The sequence below is a fragment of the Anopheles stephensi genome, chromosome 3, assembly GCF_013141755.1.
Source record: "Anopheles stephensi strain Indian chromosome 3, UCI_ANSTEP_V1.0, whole genome shotgun sequence".
NCBI lineage: Eukaryota > Metazoa > Arthropoda > Insecta > Diptera > Culicidae > Anopheles > Anopheles stephensi.
In genome coordinates this window covers 81,737,434-81,760,620 of record NC_050203.1, presented here as the reverse complement: position 1 = coordinate 81,760,620, position 23,187 = coordinate 81,737,434, and the positions used below count along the sequence as shown (strand labels likewise).

Sequence of the window (23,187 nt, the reverse complement as noted above, 5' to 3'; positions counted from 1 at the left end):
AAAGATACCACCAGCGTGACACTCACACTCCTTACAATCTACAATGGACAACTAGTGTCCACTTTAATCCCTGCCTTACACTCCTGTTTGCTTGATTAATGCTCGAGATCAATCGAGGTGATTCAAAACTTTGCCCTCCAAAAAAAAAAAAGAGAAACCAAGTCCACTCAGGCTCTGTGTATGTTCTGCAACCAACCGAAACGTCGGAAACCCTTAGCAGTGGCTTCCAGAGACACACTGGAAGGGATTATGGTAGTGTCCTTCCTTTTTTTTTCTGTGTGAGTTCAATTATTCCAACTGGATGCGCCTTTGCCTTTTTTGCGAATGGAAAGAGTTCCTAACATGGGTGTCCTTCCGTTGGAGAAGCGATCCTTAGCCCCGTTGATCCGGTCGGTGATGCTGACTTTGTCCTTGCAGTCAACCTACCTGGCAGGGTGTGGGGATTTTTAAGGGTTTTCTCCCCAAACCGAACGTTAGAAAGTCGGCTAGCTTTGGTGAGCTTCCTTGTCAAAACTCTATCGTTTTGTGGGATCTTTTAGGCAGGCTGCTCGGGAATTCCGCTCCAAAGCTGTCCAGTTCAATCTGCAGAATCACACACACATGTAGGAAGAGCGGCCAGCTTAATTGTTTGTTGCAGACTTTGGAGCAAGTCGTCTGAGGAGCTTCGTGGAGACTGCACGGAACTTCCTTGCAGCTGGAGCTGGAACACTGCGACGTAATACGACCATTATGCCCTACGGGGGGGGGGTGCTCTCCATTGTAAATCCGTTGCTTCTTGGCTCGGTGTGGTTATCGTCTGGAGTGTGTTGGAGTCTGGAGCGTGCAAGGGGAGAGAGTGTCAGCAGGAGCTAAAAATACGTTATTGTGGTAGAAATTCGTGCAGACTAACGTAACGTTTGATAGGTGGGAAGGAGATGGAGGACGATGAGAGCTAAGCAGAGCAACAACAACATCACACACATACACACACGCTCACACAGCAGAAGATAACAAAAAAAGCATTCAGCAACATAGCGTGTCCCGGAGACTCCTCACGATAGCTGGGACCTAAGTGTTGAGGCAAAACGGAACAAGTTCCAGATCGCTTCAGCGCACAGTGGGCTTTTCTTGTCGAGCTGAAGATGCCTTACGTTTTTCTAGAATATAATTTGTAGAAGATATCTACTAGGACATGGATAGGTTCTATAAAATCTAATCACTTATAAGACGAACCTCAAAATTTTCTATATGAAGTCAAGCTTTTATAACACATTTTTGACATCAAATGGACACATTGTGACGTAAAGCCACGAACAACAAGGAAAAGGAGCACCGTTGGCAAGAAACAACAGCTAGACAGCCCCAACCTGAGCCTTGTGTGCGGTCGACGGGACCCGGAGCCGTTGGAATAACCGAACCCCTTGCACGGGACAAACTCGACGCTTTTTGGAGCACAAAGCACACCTTTGCGTGTGCGTCTTGTTCCTTCCATTCGCTCACTGCTCGGCCCCAGAAGACGTGACTCACAAGTGCGCCCGGGCAAGCGTGTTGGGGATCGAGTGCCGAACCGTTTCGAATTAAACGATTCCGAGACCGTTTGGTCCGGTTGCTGCGGTTGCTGCTGATGCTGTGTGTGCCTTCTTCTGCGGCTTCTGACTAGCTGCCTGATGTTTGTTAGGCCCGTCCGCCCGTCCGATAAACGAAGGCACCGAACGAACAGGGGCACAAGAGAAAAGGCACGATAAAAACTGGTTTTACTCCAGCACCGTCGGTACTCCTACCTCGTGGGTTTGGGAAAAGCGGGAGTTTTGTTTTTCAGCCCAAACTGTCCGGGGTCCCGCGGGCGGTTCCTTGACCGGTGAGAAAGGTGTTAATGTCACGTATGGTTTCCCCCACGCGGGTAAAGCGGACGGAATCGCCGGGGTTAGATTGCTGTCCGGGGCTGGTGCGTAAGCTTCTGTTTGAGCGTTACCAATTAAGCTAATGAAGCGAGGACTTCCACAGGCTCTGGCCAAGGCTCGGTCGTCCAGCGGTACGGTACGATCCCAACCGAGTGAGTGTGTTTATTATAGTGCGTGCTTGTTAGAACGCTTTGATCTGCTGCACAGAGCAATTAGAATCCCATGCTAGAATTGGTAGGTTCGGATGTAACTTTTAACCACCATTCTCGGACGCCTCTGCCAACTCCAACACTCAAACTTCACCATTCCAAAGATCGCTCGCTCCGTGTGCATCGAAGATTATTCATCCCCGCTTCATCTTCTTGTTCTTCACCGTGACCCCTGAGAAATCCCGATAACATCTTTCAGCGGTGTACAATTACTCCGCTTTTCTCGCTTCTAGAGCAGCCCAGAATCACGATCCCAGTCCGCTTCCATTGTGCAAGCACCGTAGGTTCGGGGTTCGTGTCGATGGTCCGATTGTGTGCACTTATCTTGCCTTGCTGAGCTGATCTACAAGCCCGTACCGAACAGATGACATCACACGCAGGATCTATCGTTTTGTTGAACGGAATTCAGCAGCTACTGCTACAGCTACTACTACATCTGGTTGTTCCTTATTAACCCTATTGACCATTGTGGTCACGAGTGAGCGGTGATTCGCGGTTGGATTTTCCAAAAATTAATAAAAACGTACTACTGTTCGCGATGGATCATATAAACTGGGTTTAGGGTTCAGCAGAGACGTGATTTGCAAGCTATATGGTTGGGATTTCGCTTCGATGACGCTTCAGGAATACGCAAGTGAAGAGATTTCAATGATTTGAAGCTGTCTGAGCTTGTCATGAGTCATTCGGAGAGCAATAGACGGAGGGATGTTGTTGCTGAAGCAATTTATAGGATTTTAAGTTAGTCAGATAGTGGAAAAACCTTTATGGAAGCGTTTCAACACTGGCTACTCTTACGCGTAGGAAATAAGTGAAAGAAGTATTAAATGGTTGGCCAAATCCTCGTGAGGTTGTCATGTCAAAAAAAAGACAAGAAAGATGGATCGTTTGGAACATTTTGAGCAAACGATATTTAAATAAAATTTCAACCAAAGCTTTCACTACTGAAATGTTATATGGAATTCTGAAATCAAAATCATTTATTAAGTTATTTAAAAAATTAAAATCAACTGTTTAAGCAAAAAACAAAGCAAGTAAATAATTCGATATTTAACAGAAAACTTAAAATTCGAAATGGAAACATTCGAATATGCTGTACTGCGGATTGCATACCATTTCGTATACAACGGTTGTAGCACCAAATTGCATACAATCTAGGGGCGCTTTCGCGGTCAAGCTCAAAAGCTTCCTAACGCAGGAAACGCTTCAGCGTTGGGTATGATTTTAAACTATGGGAATGAAAGTATCACAGATTCTTTACACAAAACAGTTTTAAGTAAAATTTAATTGAAACTATATTAAAATATTTTTTCCATGAGGCATGAGAATCAGGCCTAATTTAATTCCAGATTGTATAAAATCGCTCTTGCTTGTCTTCTCTGTTGTTTATTGTTTAACTACTGTCCTCACGATTTTTTTTCAAATATTGACTCTCTGGAGAGCGAATCCCTAAACTCCAACAGGAAGTTCCCACCCGAAGTCCTTATAACGACCTGTTGAATCGCAGACTTGCCCTTCACTTATGTTCTCATTTCCATAAACATCTATGGACGCGTGTCATGCGCAATGTTCGCGTCCTTATAAACACCGGACCACGTGCTTCTGTCCTACAAACACACGCGCCGGAACTAGTTTTCCCACCTAAACAACCGGAATGGCACCGGGAATGAAAACAAACAACAACAGCCGCAACCGGTGGCCTTTCCTTCAACAAATCTTCCAACAAGAAACTTCTGACATCACAGCACACAGTTCCGTCTCGCTGCCTAGCAACGTCCGCCGCGTATTCGGGTCGCACAGACAGAAAGCAACGATTTGTTGAATCAATAAAATTTTGCACATTTAAAAGGAAAAACTACGCTTCGGAGCGTATCTCTTACGGCATTTGGCGTACAAATAACGGCACATCCTGACGTAAGTGTTCGCCGCTCGTCGCTTACTAATTGAATCCTCCTCGCTTGTGTGAGGCTGATTTATTTCCAGTGAAGCAGTACTTCGGAGATTGTGGTTGGACATCATGAACGTCACGGCACACCGTCGAAATGTCGGCCGTGGTGGTGGTGGGAAGGCAATCCGTGTTGGCAAAGCGAAAGCCCGCAATGGTGTGACGAATGGTACGAACGGAAGCAATGGGGCCAACGGTGGTCCGACCGTACCCCAGAACGGGGGCAGCGGTGCGCCGGCGGCAAAGGAGAAGCCGCCGGATAAGGTGCAGGAGAGCTACGAGTCGGACTCGTCGGATCAAGTGTCCTCGTCGGACGAGGAGGAACGGTGGAAGGATTCGAAGCTGTCGAACGACGTCCCGTCCGAGTACTGGCACATCCAGAAGCTGGTGAAGTACATGAAGGCCGGCAACCAGACGGCCACGATCGTGGCGCTCTGCTGTCTGAAGGATCACGATCTGACGACGCAGATGAACCAGCGTGCCATCCAGGACTGCGGCGGGCTGGAGGTGCTCGTCAATCTGCTCGAAAGCAATGACATGAAGTGCAGACTGGGAGCGTTGTCCGTCCTGTCCGAGATCTCGTCCAACCTGGATATTCGTCGCGCCATTGTTGACCTAGGAGGTATTCCGCTGCTGGTGCAGATACTGTCGGAACCCGGGCGCGACCTCAAGATCATGGCGGCCGAAACGATAGCGAACGTTGCGAAGGTGCGCCTAGCCCGGAAGCTCGTGCGCAAGTGCAATGGCATCCCGCGGCTAGTGGATCTGCTCGACGTCAACATGAAGTAAGTGTGCCAGGGTCCATACAGTCTATCAAAATTCTACAACAAATGCAATTCTCTTCTCCTTGCAGCTGTCTACGCTCGCAACGGGACCAGCTGTCGGAGGAGGAGCGAGAAATGCTCGATATGGCTCGTGCCGGAGCCCGTGCGCTCTGGTCGCTGTCTGAGTCGCGCCACAACAAAGAGCTGATGTGCAAGAGCGGCATCGTGCCACTGATGGGACGGCTTCTGAAAAGCGTTCACATCGACGTTGTCGTTCCGACTATGGGTACCATACAGCAGTGCGCCTCACAGGCCAACTACCAGCTGGCGATCACGACCGAAGGGATGATCTTCGACATCGTCTCCCACCTGACGTCCGACAACCTCGACCTGAAGCGTCAGTGCAGCTCCGCCATCTTCAAGTGTGCCAGCGATAAGGTAAGCATACCGTAAGGGGGATCCCGTTTGGGAACTCGGGGTGGGGAGGTGTTAGAGCTAACCGAACGACAAATGGTCTGTTCCTTCAATGTGGTTGCCGTTTTTCCACCCGAGCAAAGACGGCGAGCGATATGGTGCGCGAGTCGGGCGGACTCGAACCATTGGTAGGGATCGCTCGGGACAAGACGGTGCGGGACAACAAGCAGCTGCTGGCCGCGGCTACCGGAGCCATCTGGAAGTGTGCGGCGAGTGAGGCGAACGTGAAAAAGCTCGATCAGCTGAAGGCGGTACAGGTGTTGGTGCAGCTGCTGAACGACGAGAACGAGGAGGTCCTGACGAATGTAGTCGGAGCTATATCGGAGTGTGTTAAGTACCAGAATAATCGGGAGATCCTGCGACAGTGTGGAGGTATCCCGCTGCTGGTGAATCTGCTTAATATGACGCATGCACCACTGCTGGAGAACATTGCCCGCACGCTGAAGGAATGCGCCTCGGACCCGGAGAGTATGACACTGATGGAGGAACTGGACGCAATCCGGTTGATTTGGTCGCTGCTCAAGAACTCCAATCCGAAGGTCCAGGCTTACGCCGCTTGGGCTCTTTGTCCGTGCATTGAGAATGCGAAGGTGAGCTGGGTGTTTGCAGCTTGGCTTGGTTCCTCAGAATACTCTTCCTGTTCGCTTGATTTTCTTTCTAGGATTCCGGGGAGCTTGTGAGAAGCTTCGTTGGAGCGCTGGAACTTGTAGTCGGACTGCTAAAGTCTCGCGATAACTTTGTCCTATCGGCTGTGTGTGCTGCAATAGCGACGATTGCACGCGATCGTGAGAATCTTTCTGTTCTGTCAGATCACAAGGTAATACGAATGCTGGCCGATCTTGTATACACAACGGATGATCTGCTGCGGGAGCATCTGGCGGCCGCCATCGCTAGTTGTGCCCCGTACTCCACCAACACGCAAGAGCTTGGACGTCTGAAGACGGTTACTCCGATTGTGGGCTATATGGTTAGTAACAACCCGCGAGTTCATCGGACAACGGCTATGGCGCTTCAGAAGCTGTCGGAGGACCCTCAGAATTGTATCACAATGCACCAGGTGAGTAGAGCAATGAACTTCGTTTCTAGGAATGGGTCTGGAATAAGCTTTTCTTCCTCTTCCAGAGTGGCGTCGTTCCATTTTTGCTGGAGACGGTCGGTTCGAAGGATCGTGAGCTACAGGAAGCGTCTGCCGGTTGTCTACAGAACATACGCAAGCTAGCGCTACGTGCCGAAGAGCTGGAACTTTGTGGAGAATAGGAATAGCACCTGATCGAGTTGTATCAAAATTTCTCAAATTGTCAAAACATAGATTTTATACACTAGATTGTCCGTTCCGAATTAGGTTAGGCCACCTTCAACACCTTGAAATGTACGTCACTGTCCCTCTGGTTTCCGGGCACGATATTCTTTATTAACATTTCGATACACAGTTTTCGTTGAGATTTGGCTCTTACAACACGTTCGAGTTTACTGATGTATGTTAGCGGTTTTTTTGCTTTTGTAAAATAAGTCCTTTAGCTACACTTCTACTTCTTCTACTACAAGTTACTCCACTTCACGCGTCCACCGTTCCCTTAAAATATCTGTCTTTGGTGACGCCGCGCGAAGGCAATTCAGTTCAGCATGGTGTAAACGGTTGTCAAATACGTTCGGTAATACAAAAATAAACGGAATCACAATATTGTTCACCCACCCAGTACACACTTTTGGAGTCTCTGTATCTGTATGCGTGCGTGTGTGTGTTTCTCAGTTCGGTAAAGCATATTGGTTGGCATGTTTTTGTTTCTCTTTCTCTCCTCAACCTCACTCAAATTTCGATGGTACGCTGTCCCGCGTAGGCTTTTCAATAGCTAGCGTTACTGCCCCGCATCGAGATGCTCATACGGCGCTCGACGCGTCCGACGTGGGGCATCAGTGATCCGGGCGGTGCGAACCTCCATCGCCGAGGCCTAGACAGCAGTGTCCCGTCCGTCGATGCTCGCCCCCGGAATGGTTCGTCGATGTCAGACTTCTGGGACGAACAGCAGCTCGATTCGGACTCGTCCGTTTCGTCCGGTTCCTCTTCCGTCCACGGGTGTCGTCCTGCAGGGGAGAGTGAAGAAAAAAAAAATGCAAGAACACGGCATCAGATTGTTTGTCGCTAATGTTTGAGTTTGAGAGATGTCACACGTCACAAATCTCGGCAGGAGTCAGTGCGTCATATCAAGAAGAAAAAAGCCATTCAATCGAATATCGTATCCTTTTAGAGGACTCATGGAGGGAATTGATTTTCCTTTTGGGTGTTCAATAAATCGGCTTAAGTTCGTAGAAGGCATCGTATCAGAGGCATCGGAGGGCTCTCGTACGTGAGGACACTTTGTCGTAGTTTGCGTGGGAACTTTTCCGAACACAATACGATGACGATGAGAACTTGTGTTTCAGGATTATTCTTCACCTTGAACCGTAATGATATAAACAAATGTATCTTGACGCCCTTCCGAGAATTGCGACACTAATTTAAAGACAAAACAATGCTCAACAATGTCCCGGGCCCGGGCTGATGGCTGCCTCTCATCAACGCATGAATAATTTCTTCCGCATTTTAACTGCGGCTTACTGTCGGTTGTCTAATTTTAAGTAGCTTCCCAGCTCGCCGTCAAACACTCCGCTAAACACGCCATCTAATCCTCCCGTGCCTTTGTGGCCACAACATCAAGCGGTTTGCCGTCAAAGACTGGGTTGGGTGGGTACAACAAAAAGCTCGCGGCATTTGAACAACCTACCGCACAATTAATATCAACAAGCTTCCAAATTTCCCTACAACGAGCACGCCCTCGCACCCGGCCGTTTTGAGGTGAGCATAATTTCTAATCCACCCTCGCGACGCGGGAAAGTGGGTCACATCCGAGGCGCACGAACGCTTCAAGTGCACGCCATCATCATCCGCAGGCAACTCATACTCATTACACTCGCCGTACTCACGCCACAGCCGAAAGTTTCGTACGCGGCACGTGAACCTCCTTCCAGGACTCCTGCTTGGTACACTGCGTGCGTGTGCTACACTGCCGAAATATGGCTTCCTCCCCCCTGGGGAGCCATATTACCTACGTGACCTTTCAATCTTCTCCATCGCAACCACTCGCACCTACCGAGTATGACGATGGATTGACGCTTCTCGTGGCTGAGATCACAGTTACAGAACGGATGCACGCTGTCCGGGCTCAGGATGAGTTCGACCTCGGAGTGTAGATCGTGCACGTCGCTGGTGGAACGCTTGAGCTTCGGGTAGCGTGACAGCACGCGCCAGAAACGGCACGCGTCCCGAAATACGCCGTTCACCTGCTCGATGCTTTCGCGTACCGATACCTCGTGGAAGCAGGCGCAGGCGATCTCTTTCGCCCGGCGTTGACCGTCCTCGGTGCTTACCATGCGGTCCCCGGTTTGGTCGATTTTGTTGCCGACCAGTATGACGGGCACGTCCAGCAGAGGGTCCTGCAAAGGGTTTGAAGAAGGAAACAATTAGTAATGCTTTAAAAGTTGAAGTTATATTTACTGTGGAAAGCCCGGGAGCCTAGCTTTGCTATACTCAACTAAAAAAAAATAATTATTAGACAACTAAAAAAAATTAAAACATATAACCTCGGAACAAATTCTTGAGGGGAGTGTCTACAGAACTCGTCTTCCATCTATGCAGCTTACAGGAATCAAAGGCCATATTTTCAAGGACACCTTCGACATAAAGGCTCAAACTCAGGCCAAAGAAGCATCATCTAAAGAGAATTGACATCCAATGGGCCTCACCGTTAAAGAGGCTTTGCGATCCAAAAAATCCCACCAAGAAGTCTGGACTCCACCAAAGTTCCAAAAGACGTTGTCAGTCATGGATTCTTACCGCCAAAAAGTCCTCTTCTTCCAAAGGGTATAGTTGAATTCTATAGTCTAATAGAGTTGGGGTGGTCCAGTGGTAGAGTCTTCACACGGCAGGACCGGGATTCAAATCCCATCCGGACCGTTCAATCAGTAGTGAGGACTGACTTTCAAACTACGTGGTAAAAATGGCAGAGGTCGGTTAGACCAAGAAGAGAGAGAAAGAGACTAGAGATATCCTTGGAAATTCTTTGTCAGGATTGGTCTTTTCTCCTTCTTACTTGTCATTACAACCTTGAATGGTCTTGGTCCGCCATTTTTGCCTATCCTCAACTTGTTTATATCCGTAGCTGAATCCCCGAATTTGATAGGATTTTATCCCCGGTTCTGCCCTGTGATTGGGACCACCTCAATCAAAGCGTCTTGTGGTCCACAACCTTCAGCCCAAGAGGCGTTTACATAAAAAAAACACCAAGAAGACCACCTAAATGTCCTGGTCATTCATAGAGACTCACCTTCCAAAAGCTTCTAAAAAAATTGAAGCTGAATTCTACACCTTTCAAGGGAGTTCTTTGTCAGAATCGGCCTTAAATGATTTGGAAAAGAGTTGCTCGACTGCATTTGTACACAAATCATTGCAAGCGCTTCAAAACAACCCACCCTTTTTATAATATCCAATTGATGCTGCATGCTCTTCATCGAGAGCCTGTGTTTTGCATGCCAGCTACCTCTTCCAGGAACAATGTCTAATTCTCTAAATAATTGGAAAATGCCCCAACAATGCAACTTCACCACTGCACCCCAACGCCAGCGTCGACCAACATCAGAACGATGTTGGTTTAAGCTCTGTAAATCAAATAACTCTCCTGTCATTTGCCGTGTGTGTGTGTCTGTTTTCACTTGGACGCCTTGCCGTGTATGTCCTACAGCAACCGGGAATCGAGAAGGCACGGCACAGAATCCCTACAATAACAAATTACCAGTCAACAGACACACACACCCACACTAGGTCTCGATTCCAGTTCGCCAATGCACTCTTGGTAGAAACAAATAACCCCAAAGCGGTGTGTCAGTGTCCTGGGACGTATCTGCCCGTATATCCTCCGAGAGTCGGTGTCAGTACGAGTTGGAAGGAACGAGCACATCACCATACGATTTAATTGACTGCCGGAATGCCGCTATCGACCGATTCGTGGAAGTACAAGAAGCGATCGTTTGAAAATCCACGTCTGTCTGTTTATGTTTGTACTGTCCGCACGGAATCGCTTGAAGAAATCTGGCCCGCTTGATTTCTTCGCGGCTGTTGGCCGCGGACATCAGCCAGCGAAGGAAGACTTTCTTCCCAATTCCCTTCCGAAACTCTCGAACGCGCTATTTTCACTCGTAACCTTTGATTTCGTGCTTTATTCGTGGTGCACGATTTTAACTCAAACGCCACGCTGCCCTTTCTCGGGAATGGTATTTCCACCCTCTGAACGGTGAAAGTAAAATTGCCAATCAAAATCAAATAAACCAAACATTTCATAAGGCTGCAAGAGCGAAGGCTGCTGAGGGTAAAAGGACCTACCGAAGCTGTGGTGGTGGTGGTGGTGGTAAAAACTCTTCGAAAAAGAATTTTCAATCGAAATGGAGCAACAAAAAAATCCAAAGAGTCCACCCTTACTCTGGTAGATATTTTGCACACTCAAAGGGAAAAAAAGGTTCCAAAAATACAAAATTAAAGGCAGCAAAGTTGTCAGAGGTAAAACACTCGCACACAACTACAAAAAAAAAGGTAACAGAAAGTAGGTTTATAATTGAACCTGAAAATTGCCTCAAAGTGCAATTCCGGCCAACATCAAACACACCGAGCCAAGCCGGGCCCCGATCCACACAGGCCCACCCTTCTTACCTTATTGTACGAACCGAGCCGACGGCGCCGTTTGTTGTAGTTGATAAGAAACTTCAGTCGATTGCACTCGTCGAAGCTGCACTTGTCCGCCACCGAGTACATCAGGATAAACGCCTCCGCCCAGCGTATGTTGGCCTCGAGCGTCAGGCAATCGGCTTCCTATTTTTGGGTTTTGGGTAAAGAGAAAGGCCCCGAACGATCAGCAAAGTGCACCATGTAACGCAACGCAATACTATTTTCACTCGAAAACTTTGACTGGAGAGCAAGAGAAAGAAGGAAAAAAGCACGAGCGGTGGATATTTACGTTTGGCTGGCCGGCTGCGTCTAGTATTTCGAACAGGACGAACTCGTTGTCGATCAGCGTGTTGAAGGTGTACACCTTTTCCAGGTTCGGGTCGTACTCGCCGATAAAGCGCTTGGTTATGAACCGTACCACCATAGCTGCGGAAGAGAGAAAGAGAGAGAGAGAGAGGGAGAGAGAGAGAGCATGAATTCGTCAGTCAGGGAAAAAGTGTTTATGGGGCATGAAAAATGCAGAAGGAATTTCAATTGTTTTTTTGGGGAGGGGGTACGCTTGTACATTTTTGTTGCCGTTCCCTTGAAAGGGTCTTGAATATGGAGAATTAGGTCCACAATTCTAACAGGTCGTGGTTGAGAGTTTTTCGATGAAATTTCTAAGGAAATAAACAATTTCTACTATGCAGAGCTACTGAAACAGAGTGAGCTTTCCTCGAGAGATTTCCTATTAAAACAGGGGTTTTCAGTTGAAAAGGTAAAATCGTTAGTTTGTGTTGAGAATACTTTCTCCATAAATTGCTGATACAGATTTGATGAGATTACCTCACTAACTTGCTTGAAGAGTTTGTCCTATCTTAATCAGCTGCAGAAATCCTCGATACTGTTCACAATCTAGCGTCGTCGACTCTAATTTCCAGCTCAGTTTGAACCTACTTCAACTCTGAGTCTGTGTCTCCACTGTCCATGTGGAGCGCCTAAATAGACTAAATTGGACTGGGTCGTCCAGTGCCATTCGCATGACATGTCCGACTTACCGGAGTCGAGAGAGTCTCATTTGCTGTCGGTTGGGCGTTTTGCTCTCACACACGACTCTGAGGAACTCCTCAATTTTTATGCAGAGTCTATGTTTCACAGGTGTATATGAGGACTGGGACTATAAAAGTTCTATACAGTCATAGTTTTGTCCATCCCAACAGGTACTTTTGAGTTGAGATACTTCATCAAGGAGTGGCCTGGTGGTAGATGTGACAGCGGCGACGGTCGTCAAACGGACCGGGGTTCAAATCCCATCCGGATCGCTCTCCCGTAGTGAGGCATGATACCAACAATTCTGCTGGCAAGGCAAGAAAAGGCAGGCTTGACCTAGAAGAAGTTTTACCAGACAGTAGTTGTCCATGTTTATTGGCAGTAATAATTTTGCATTATCATCTTTAAAGCTTTATAACTCTTATTATACTCAAGCGCTACCTTTAAATGAGTAGCAATTGAATTTTGAAATCACAAATTAATTGTTTAATTCAACGACATCTTCGCCCAGTTTCCCGGATGGCTCAAATTTCCACCAAAGTTTTTACGTAAGAAACATCATTCTCAATGCTAATCTATTCAAGGAACGCCCAACAAGAACCAAGAATGGTACCTCCCACTTTAGGAAGCCCGGTAGATTTCCTTTCCACGAAATGTCTCAATTCTAGGAATATGGAAATAAGGGAGACATTCGCCCATAAAAGCTAATGAGCGAACCAGAGGATGGGAAAAGAAAGCTGACACTTTAAACGAACCATCCCATCTTCTTCAATGCGACCAGGGAAGTTAGTCGAAAAGAACAGGCTGGACAATCAACAGGTGTTCTTGATTGTTTTTGGAGCATCTTTTGCTGTCTATCCATGCTTGTAAGATAAAAAACATCGCGTGTAAAATCATCGAAAAAACATCGAAAATGATAACAATAAGCCCTGGTACGATCCTGGCTGTATGCTGTGTACCGAAACGTGCAACAGTGTCCCCCAGTCGACAGATGCCGACGGAAGCGAAAGCAATCTCTCTGCACCGGTGGCTTCCTGGAGGCCCACCTGGAGTTCAATTTATTTTTGTAATCGATTTCTACGCCATCTCGCATGTACCTTCAGACTTGTTTTTGTTTCTGGTTTCCTTTCTTTGCAATTGTTTTGGTGTATGTTTTCCCCAGGTTTTTTTTTTCGCATGTTTACAATTAACTGTAAATCACAGGAAAACGGTAAGAAAGCTCAGATAAATCATGCAGCACGTGTCGTTTGTGCGAGGTGAAAATGTTGTTTTTCCCGTCGATTCGATTCGATCTCGTCACCAACGGTTACAATTGTGGCAGTGGCAGTGAGCCACAAGCTGAACATCGACAGGAAATTAATATGTACGCATTACTGACTTTTCTCATTGACGGTAACTTTGTGTGACAATAACAGAACGATCTGTTTTTTTAGCCCCCTGTTTTCTTTTATTCAATTACAGTACACAACATATCGATACGATACAGGATGACTTGTCCTTTTTTTCACAAAAAGAAGATTCATTCATCGCTTGGCTCCGACGGAACGAAGAACTCTCACGCTAGCAATAATCGCACATCCTTCACCTCAGCCTCCCATACACGGGCAAGTAATTGAGAAAAGTTGTCTAATAATTCAGCGAACGGAGAAAAATTATCAACAGCAGCTACCCACACACAGACAGAGGTTCCCACAACCTGGCGAGTGCTAGCGAATCGAAACCAATTAGAAAGCAGATGACGACGATTGGGAAATGGCGTCACCGAGTTGGCAACTGCTAGGTGACTGGAGCATGTTTCGGCTCGTTGGCAGGATACGTCACAGAAATTAAAGAGCGGTGGGAGATAATTTTTCAACACCGGACCCGGAACAAGTAAGGAAGAAGTCCGATAGCTAATCAAAACATTGCTCGCAGTGGAACGATTTGTAATTAGCTGCTTGAATGGGTTTAATAGGGTTTTGAGTTGATAAGCGGTTGAAGTGATCAGTTGACCAACTAGCGGCAGCATGGAAAGTGTGTTTGTTTTTAAATATTTATTCTGAAAGCCGTACGAAGAAGTACGCCGAGTCATCCTTCAGAGGTCTATAAACGGAGGAATTATTGACGTAACTACTATCACTTAGAACCTTTAACAGACCAAGCGTTTATAAGTCCTAGTTTAAGGATGGAAGCGTTTATTAGTCCTGGTTGAGTCTTTAAGTCCTCTTTTTAATTTTAAACCCCTTTTTGTTCTAAACCCAACACCTAGTCCATCTGTGTATTCTTAAGTTCAAATATTTATGTTTCCTGCTCCACAGTAGCTCACTTTTCGATCAGATTTGAATTTTATACCCTAAAAAAACGCAACACCATTGATTGATAAATTGCCTTACAAAAACGGGGTGCCAAGCAAAAGGTGTTGTTAAGGCTCGTCGGGTTCCGATCGGCGAAAATAGCAGCACGCTTCCCACGATGACAGCAGTGATTCATTTATCATAATCAAAGGCGGTTGCCAGACGGAAGAAGACACCCAAGGGTGTGGGAAACTGGATCCCACAATCCCACATCGGCGAGGCTGCGGTGTGTGGGCCGGGAAGCCATACCGTGCCATGTGCCGCTACTGGTGTTCTAGCTTCTAGTGTTTCAACACGCTCCCACATTGCACATTGCAAAAAAACAGGCCTACCACAACGAGGAGGGGGGGGGGGGGGGGGGCACGTTAAGACTGCTCCCGTGTCACGGATAATCGGAGCACGTAAAGCCACGCTGGACTGGAAGGGATAGTGATGGATACACGTTTGTATATCGAAAATCCGAGTTCGATTAGTCAAGTCGAAGCTTTTTGGGGAGAATAAATTGCAAAACGCTTCTAAAGTTCGAGACAATAACGACGCTTGTCAAGTTGTCAACGGAGTGCAAATGTGATTGAAAATGGGGAACAACATCGATAAATGGGAAGAACACATAAAAAACAACTAAAGACCTTGCCTTGACTCGCGTAAGCCTACCAATACGGTTTGACATTGATGGATGAAATTTCAAACCCAACCGACGCCGATTCGATGTATCGACAAGCGTAAAAAAAACGCGGAGACAGAGAGACACGTACTGGAGTGATGCGCTTCAATTGATGACTCCCCATCGTCAGCAAGACGAGACGCGAGGAAGCGGGACTCCCGTGTGATTAGTGGATGACTCTAATTTCTCAATCAGTGTCATCGAGATTTTCGAGATAGCGCTGCGCCCCCAGTGACGTTGAGTGCGTCGGATGCACTCGTGCTGACAGCAGCATCCCGACAGCCTCTTCCGGAGGAACGTATGTGTCACCATCAACGTGGCGCACTGTTTCAGATTTCCTGCCACATGCCAGAAATTGATCCTCACTCACACACGTACACGATGACAGGTAGAGTTCACCTTCTTGTCGATCATGACACGGCATACTTAGTTGCGCCTAAAAGCATGCAAAGCGATACAACTAGGTCACCGGTGCGAACAATGTCCCAAAATCGCCGAGAACGAGTTGGTGGACCGTGCGAGGTGGGCGTAATTTCTATCACGTGCATCTGGTAAAAGGGCACACACTTACGCAGCAATTTGCATCTGCTTTGCATCAGCCTGCTACGATCATTGCTTCTAGAAAACAAGAAATGTGAGTTTATTTATAACAAAACAGCAAAAAAAACAGGCCTTTTTACTGCCCTACGGTGAGTGCGCCAGTACGCGTGGCACTCATAAAGGGTCGCCCTCTCCGTAGCTTAACAACTCCAGTGTAAACAATTTTCCCACAACATCAATTGGCACAATTTTTGCTTCAATTTGTCCTCATGTTTGATCTTAAAATTGAAACACATTCCACGAACCAGGTAAATGTTTCCCCCGGGGCTCGTGGAATTGTTTTCACACCGCAATAACTACGCCAACAATTGTTGGCAACAGTTCGAACTTCAATTGATGTTTTTAAGCGCGTTGTGCATGGGCTGCAACACGCCAACAACACATGGCTGTGCCTTCCGTACGCTACTGTTGACAAATCATATTTGATTTTCACACCCGCAGGTCTCGCCAGCTGCTGGCGAGAAAAAGGATGTGGTCCTTTGACATCGTGCAAACTGCGCATTTTCCAGCCCGGCAAAATCTCGTCCACAGCTCCACCTCGCCCCGGGCTCCTGTGGGTCGGTCAGGGGTAAATATCTTCTTTCGCAACGCCCGCCCGCTTGAAGCACATCCTTGGCAAGACGACCCTTAGCGCTTCTTCGCCTGTGTGCCTGCCTTACCACCGTCCAGACACAACCGTCCCTAATTGAGTTCTTTCATCGTGTCCACCGTGTTTGTTTGGGTATGATTTTCCCTTTTATCGGTTCGCGCCACTTGTTTGCCTTCAACGGTCGCGTTTTGACGCGCGTCTGGCTACTAAAAGATATCATGGCGAAAACTTTAAGCTTTAAGGCGAATGAACTTTCGGGAGGCGTACACTGTATGTGTGGAGTTCCCGGAAGGTTCCCGATGCCCGGTTTGTGGAGATACGGGGCTTTACTTACACGAACATGATGCCACACTGTCACGCGCACGCGAATAATTGGGCAAAGGGCTTTTGTGCAATAGTGGGAGATTTTTTGCTAAATCCTTCCCAAGCTTGATTGCGACAGATAAGATCGGTCGCTAGCCAAGATCCGAGTCCTAAGATGACCTAATTTCCGGACAGGATTATATTTTACACTACCATCATCAATCTTTTGCCCATTTTCAAGTCTCTCACTCCTCGCCCGAAATTCGATGCGTCTACGCAAGCCCTACCGGCCGTGTGCTTCACTTCTGTCAACGATCTCTCGAAAAACCCTCTAAGCTTTCGGTTAAGCCTTCCTTTAGCCCTGTCCTGGCCGGGGGAGTTTTCTTGTTTTTTTTTTTACAGAAAGGCATATTTACTACCCGCGCTGCCATCCATCAGTTTCGGTTTCACTTTCGATTCCGGCACGCGTGTGGTTTTACTTTCTACTGGCGGCAGTGGGAGTGGGACAGTCCCAGGAGAGTTTGAAGTGGCGGAAAACTCACATTTATATGTCAACCGTGGTATACAAAAAAAAAAAAGAAATACTGTGTCGCCCGAGAGGTCCAGTGCTTGTGCAAGGGAGTAGACAAGCGGGAGATGGAGAGGCGGGGACATACATGCACTTTAATTTATATGGCACGTCAGCGGCTATATTAATGGGGCTTTTTAATGGCGTCGTAATGGAGACATAGCTGGAAACAAAAAAGGGGGAAATGCGTCACTTATGCTATGATCGCGGGAAGTATCCCTTAAAATGTTTTGGTTTATAAGGTATTTGTTTTGGACTATGATTTTCATCAGATATTTATTTTTAAAAAATAGTAGTTTAACGTTGAAAGTTGTCTTGAACTTGACCCCTTCTGAGATCAAAAGACACTCAAGAATATAATTGGTTTGATGGTCAACGTTTGTAGCATAGGAGCATCTCCACAACATAGACATTCCCCAAAACTGGTACAGTCTTCATAAAAGTCATGGAGAGATAGAAACTCGGCTTGGTTAAAAGAGTTGTGGAAGTCCATCCTATAATCTCTCAGTGTCTAGATCTTGTGGACTCAATGCCGAAGCGACGTGCTGCAGTATTATTGTTGTCTTATATTTATTTGATCAGATAGGCTGAACACTTTATCCTCAATTGAGGGGCTTTACAGGGGCGGTCCAATAGTCCAGACGATAGCGGCGCCGGTCTTCACATGGCAGGAACGGGGTACAAATCCCATGCAGACTGCTCCCCGATAAATATCTAGGATAGTCAGAAATGGCTCGTTGAGACCTTTTGAAATTGTAGTGCCAAAGAAGATGAGGTATTTCGACGACCAGGACCAATCAATCTTAAGCAAAAAAAGGTACCAACATTGTTGCACCTACCAGTAGGAAACGTGCTCGACCTTTCTTACAAGAAGCAAGTATTTTTAGAGCAATACTAATTCTTCCCCAGAGGGGTTTTTGTTTTTGCTCACGAAACTGCACTCGACTCTCCGTCGAAGTGATCTCGAACTGAGTGTTCTCCGTTTACGTCGCCCCATCATTCATCCATAAATTACACTTAATCGGTAGATCGATTCGTACGATACCGGAAACGGAATCGATCCCATGCCCGATCGTAAATCAAGTGAAGAATCGAACCACCATTCATACGTAAAAGCTTCAGAAACACTTACCTGTCTTGCCGACGCCACTCTGCCCGAGCACCATCACGCGGAATGGTTTCGCTTTCGGATGCAGACCCAGCTTGGCCAGTGACGATTTCGGTGAGGTAGTGTTCATGCTGTTCTCCGTCCGTGTCTGTCCGTGCAAAACGATTACTAAACAGAGCGGTCCGGCAGTTAGCGCCTTAATTGCTGCACGAACGCAATCGAGCTAATGATGTCACCCGGCATTGACTACACCCCACATAATCGCACATAATGAGGCATTGTGTGCCGGAGGATTGGTACGGTATAGGCACCCTAGACACCACCACCACCAGCACTTTGGGGCCGAAAGTTCGACACACTAATTATGTATGCGCCCGTATCTCTGCAACTGCTGGGAGTCCGATGAAATCAATTTTCACTCACTTCGAGTGGTGAACGACAAAACAAAGTAGCGTCTTTCCGTGGTGATTAACGATTTTCCTGAGATCACGTTTCTTCGGAGAGGAGTTTTTCTGGTGTGTGTAAGTAAATACTGGAAACCTATCGAGTCTCTTCCATTCGGCAATGGCGATGAAGGACTTCCGGGAGTTTACCGTTGCTATTTTTATAGCATCGCGTGTATGTGTATGTGTATATTGGGGAGGTAAATTTCAATTATCACTAAACAATTTTCATCCAATCAAGCGTGTAAACTTCGAGCTGTTTGCGCTTGCTTGCGAGCAGGAGTTTTATTTCGTCCTACCGTCTGATCCGATACCGACTAGTAGCAGACAGATTTTCCAATCATTTCACTCGCTCGCTTTATTCCACAACCACCCAGGACATCTGGTTTCTTCCCACCTCAGTGTACGCACGCTCTGCGATATGCTCTCTGTATTCTATTTATTTTCCACACATCTCCACACTCGGTCCGGATGTACAAACACCGTGTTCTCCGTGCACGATTATATTTACTTTTGCCGTCCGATTATTGTTGCCCGCTGTTGCCCCACGGACGGAGGTAGGTAATTTTATGGAAGGCGAGAGAGACAGAGACAGAGTCGTCCCAGAGTCCTACAGTACGGACAACGGATTGAAGTACAGCCGCAACCCGGCTAGTGCGTAGGTGCATTAGCGTTTGTCCTCGGACAGCTTGCCTTCAACCTACTTGCGATCGGCGGCGAGATGCACTGGCCGCCACCGATATCCACAGCCCATGATGAGACAGAGTCAACAGCGGTGTGCCTTCCAAACAGCAACCTTGGCCCGGAAGACACCCGATGATGATGTACGGTGAACACTACACATACACAACAGCCACAAACCGCCACACACACTCAGGAACAGGTAGAACACGACACGAGGCACAACACTTGACACTTGTTAAAGGTTAATTAACGTCACTCCGTTTTGGCAGATACTACCGTACTGTACTAATGTCACAACCGAAACCGTGTGTCCGCAATTTCTGACCATGCGTAACCGGGGGTGATCGATTTCACTCAAAAGGTTACCTAAATTCACCCGTTAAAATGTTAACTGCACTTGCTGTAATTTTCCTCTAAATTTTTTCTTTTCTTCTTAACTAAGCGAATACAAAAATGGATGCATAACGAAAGGAAAAACGCACTCTCCGGGGATATTTCCGGAGTTGAAGTGCACGGTTTCGGCAATGTTCGCAACCGTGACTCAAGCCTACAGGGTACGCTATGGTGAATTGCGCCAAAAAAAAACGAAGACAGATGAGATGTGTATGTAGGTGTGTACAGGAGCTGATGTTGATTGCGTTTGAATCGCGTTCGCGATCTGATGCTGTTTGCATCCGGTGGCAGTAGTATTTATAATGCTACGGGGCCTGGTAGTAAACACACCGGACGGAAAGAGAGAATCTTACACAGCTCACACATCAGGAGAGAGTGTTTGGGTGAATGAGCTCTCGGGAAGCTGTTAGTATGCACTATGGGTAAACGATGGAGTTTTAGGATTAGATTATTAGGATATATTTTATAGTTAGTATTGAAGGAACAAATATCATATTCAGAGTTTGGGATTTAATCTGGAAGGATAGAGCCTCTAATGTAAAAGACTCAGTAATGATTTTTCAAAAATCCAAGCCGCAGGTAGTTAACATATGATCAGTAAAGCTGATTTAAGGAATGTCGAATTTTGATTTTTTTTTGGAATCTTGATGCCACCCGAAAGGACTACCTTTGGCTACCATTTTTATCCAAGACTAGACTACATTCTTTAACAACTCCACGTAATCATCTGAAGTTAAACTGAGTCAAACTGAACTGAGAAAAAATCGGAAGCCAATCACATATCTGCAATTGGTCTGCATCACATAAGAAATGTCCAAGAAAGTCTTTAGCTCAAGCCTGATTGCATTCTACTGTATTCAGGGCGCCTTATTTCCCAATCGTCATGCTACAAGTTGTTCCCTTCAAAAGTTCATGTGAGTTCCAGTCAACCATCTGTTCTGGATTTATTTAATACAAATATGAAAGGGTACAAACTATTAATTGTCGATAATTTTTTTTTAATTTTTGTAACCTAGATTATAATACAAGCCATTACAAATACTTCAAATTTATCCCGTAGAACTAATTATAATTTTTCGCATAATTTTCATGTATCAACACTACATGTTGCTGGAGGCGCCCAGTACTTGACCGAGGTATGGACAAAAATTTGTGTAGGTTGATAACGATTAGCTCTAAAGAGTACAACATAAAGCATTTATTTTCAAAAACAAATCTCCTTTTTTAGCACTATATCCTCAGGAATTCTCGGTCTGTACCGTTTGCCTTTAGTGACTGAACTTCTCGAAAAATTGGCTACTCAGTCTCACGAACTTAATGGTAAAAAGGTACGCGATTTTCCCAGGCTACCCCACACTGCAAAGGTTTGTGAGTTTAACATCATATGCTCTCTCCAAGTCAAGCAAATATTCATTTTTAATTTCTCTTTATCATAAAAAAATCCACCAAAAATGTTCCTCCAAATGAAAAACATCAGGCGTCTCCATAGTGCACCGCACACTTGATCGGCACTCGATGGTGTGAGTAAGAGCGGACTCTCTTTCTAAATCGCTCGCTCTCGGCCTCTCTCACAGTCAACCCACTACGTCTCACCGTTTCGAAGTTGCGTCTGTTTTGTTGCGCTCTGTTTTGATCCAGATTTTCCCCGGTCGGTCGAAGAAAGTTTACCTTCGCTTTCCCCCGGGGGGAGTGAGATCTCGATTCGTCTTGCGTCGATGGTAGCGTGCCGTGCACGTTCTAAGCCACCCCGCGCGCTATTACACGCTTCACCGGGCTTGATCGGCTGGAGCATGATGCGGTACGATGGTACGGTACCTGGACTGGACGAGACCGCCACTGCTCGTACAGTTTTCCACCTCACCGAACCGGATTGTCGGTGTCGCAGAGCAAACAACGCTCGAACACGATGAATTGTAGTTACAGTGTGCCAATTATTCTGAGCACACAACAACACCCCGGACCCCGGCAGTACCTGTTGATTGCTGACGAGGATCGCACCGGGAGTTTCCTTCGCGCGTTTATTATTACGTCGCAATAGAAAAACGACGGTAATCATGTTTGTGGAAATTACTCACATCATGCCGAAGGTCGAAGGACTTCCCATCTGGCGGGAGCTCCATTATTGTGTTGCGAAGCGTTGGAAGAAAAAGCCATCCCAAGAGCGCGGGTTAAAGGAGCAAGGACCATGCAATGGCGGGAGGTACGCAGTTATTTACCGAGCGAAAACTTTGCCGATCGCATTTTAAAGACATTATGACACAATTTTTGCTTATTATTCCACCATTAGACACGTTCTACGCAGTGGAGATTCTAGGTTACGCACCATGATAAAGCGCGATACGCGTTCAAGAAAATGTGCAACACTGTGTCCTGGGTGCCGCGGATGTCGGCGATGAGCGTGATATGATTGACAACCGTGCCCCGGAAAACAGCACAAAGAAATATTTATAACCCACCGAACCTAATCGGACGTGCAAACAGACTCGGGAATCGGAAAGCCATCAACTTTCTAATTAATCGGTTGCGTGCCACCGACGCTCCGCCATTTATTGTGACGCCGGCGATGAAGCGGAACAGATAGAAACGTTTGCACACATTTGCGGTGACGATGGCGAAATATGTCGGATTAGTTATCCGAGGTCCTATCAGGAAGGAGGGGGTGGGGGGAGGAGGGGGGAGCGAGTTCCTGTTCCCGCCACGTCCTTGATCTTTTGTTTCCGATTCACGCCCGATTTGGCAGCTGTCTGGGCGTGTTAGCGTAAGCGGAGTTCGCGCGAGGGTCACAGACTCTACTGTTGTCGGCATGTCGGCAACAAAGATCGGTGCGTGTAGTGTCGATCGGCAGGAGCAATTTATGTAAATTAATCTCACTCATCTCCTCGGGTTCGGGTGGCGCAACAGGTGTCACCCCGTTTTCCTTTACACATCCTCTTTCAACCGGAACAATAGAGGATTCATGGGAGCGGAATCGAGGTGTCACCAGTACCTCTACCGATTATCTATTGAGGTTATCTTTATGAGTCCTCACACCCCATCTACGGATGCCTGGAGCTCATCTCGACCCCGGTAACTTGCTCATATATGCTTCCACGGAGCCGGGCACAGTAAGAGCTTGATTAATCCGCGTATCTAACGGTGTGCACAATGTTAGCAACACGCATCGGTTAAAAGGTTAAAAATAACCCACTCCTCCAGAGTACGCGCTTCAGACACGCTCAACATCAGCCAGCTGGTGAAGCATGATTTATGATTGCAATGAACCGCAACTCGGGCCGGGCGAAAGCGGGCCTAACATCTTCCAGCCAGCCTCGTCTACCCCCGGCATGGGTTTTCTGGCTACTTGACGATGTTTTCATTACTATTATCAGCACCGAATGCAACAAAAATAGGAGAGGACGAAGCGAATAGTCGCTGGGCGAAAGTTCTCGAGTTGCCATAGGTCTGCCATGGTT

General features: G+C 46.9%; 2 protein-coding genes across 3 annotated transcripts; one reads left to right on the top strand and one right to left on the bottom strand.

The window, feature by feature from the left end:
- Positions 1 to 3,874: 3,874 nt before the first annotated feature.
- Positions 3,875 to 6,660, top strand: LOC118513627 (armadillo repeat-containing protein gudu). The gene is made up of 5 exons (XM_036059690.1): positions 3,875 to 4,816; positions 4,885 to 5,233; positions 5,353 to 5,859; positions 5,931 to 6,326; positions 6,392 to 6,660. The coding sequence occupies exons 1-5, from the start codon at positions 4,104 to 4,106 to the stop codon at positions 6,524 to 6,526; spliced, it is 2,100 nt and encodes a 699-aa protein (XP_035915583.1). The 5' UTR covers positions 3,875 to 4,103; the 3' UTR covers positions 6,527 to 6,660.
- On the bottom strand, positions 6,640 to 20,017 carry LOC118513628 (ras-related protein Rap-1b). 2 transcript variants are annotated; one of them, XM_036059691.1, is made up of 6 exons: positions 19,894 to 20,011; positions 18,240 to 18,606; positions 11,311 to 11,447; positions 11,007 to 11,165; positions 8,398 to 8,740; positions 6,640 to 7,351 (listed from the first exon to the last, which is right to left on the bottom strand). In XM_036059691.1, the coding sequence occupies exons 2-6, from the start codon at positions 18,343 to 18,345 to the stop codon at positions 7,113 to 7,115; spliced, it is 984 nt and encodes a 327-aa protein (XP_035915584.1). In that variant the 5' UTR covers positions 18,346 to 18,606; positions 19,894 to 20,011; the 3' UTR covers positions 6,640 to 7,112. The 2 variants fall into 2 exon arrangements, with proteins under 2 accessions (XP_035915584.1, XP_035915585.1); XM_036059692.1 differs by lacking the exon at positions 18,240 to 18,606 and having other exon boundaries at positions 19,363 to 20,017.
- Between the last annotated feature and the right edge of the window lie 3,170 nt (positions 20,018 to 23,187).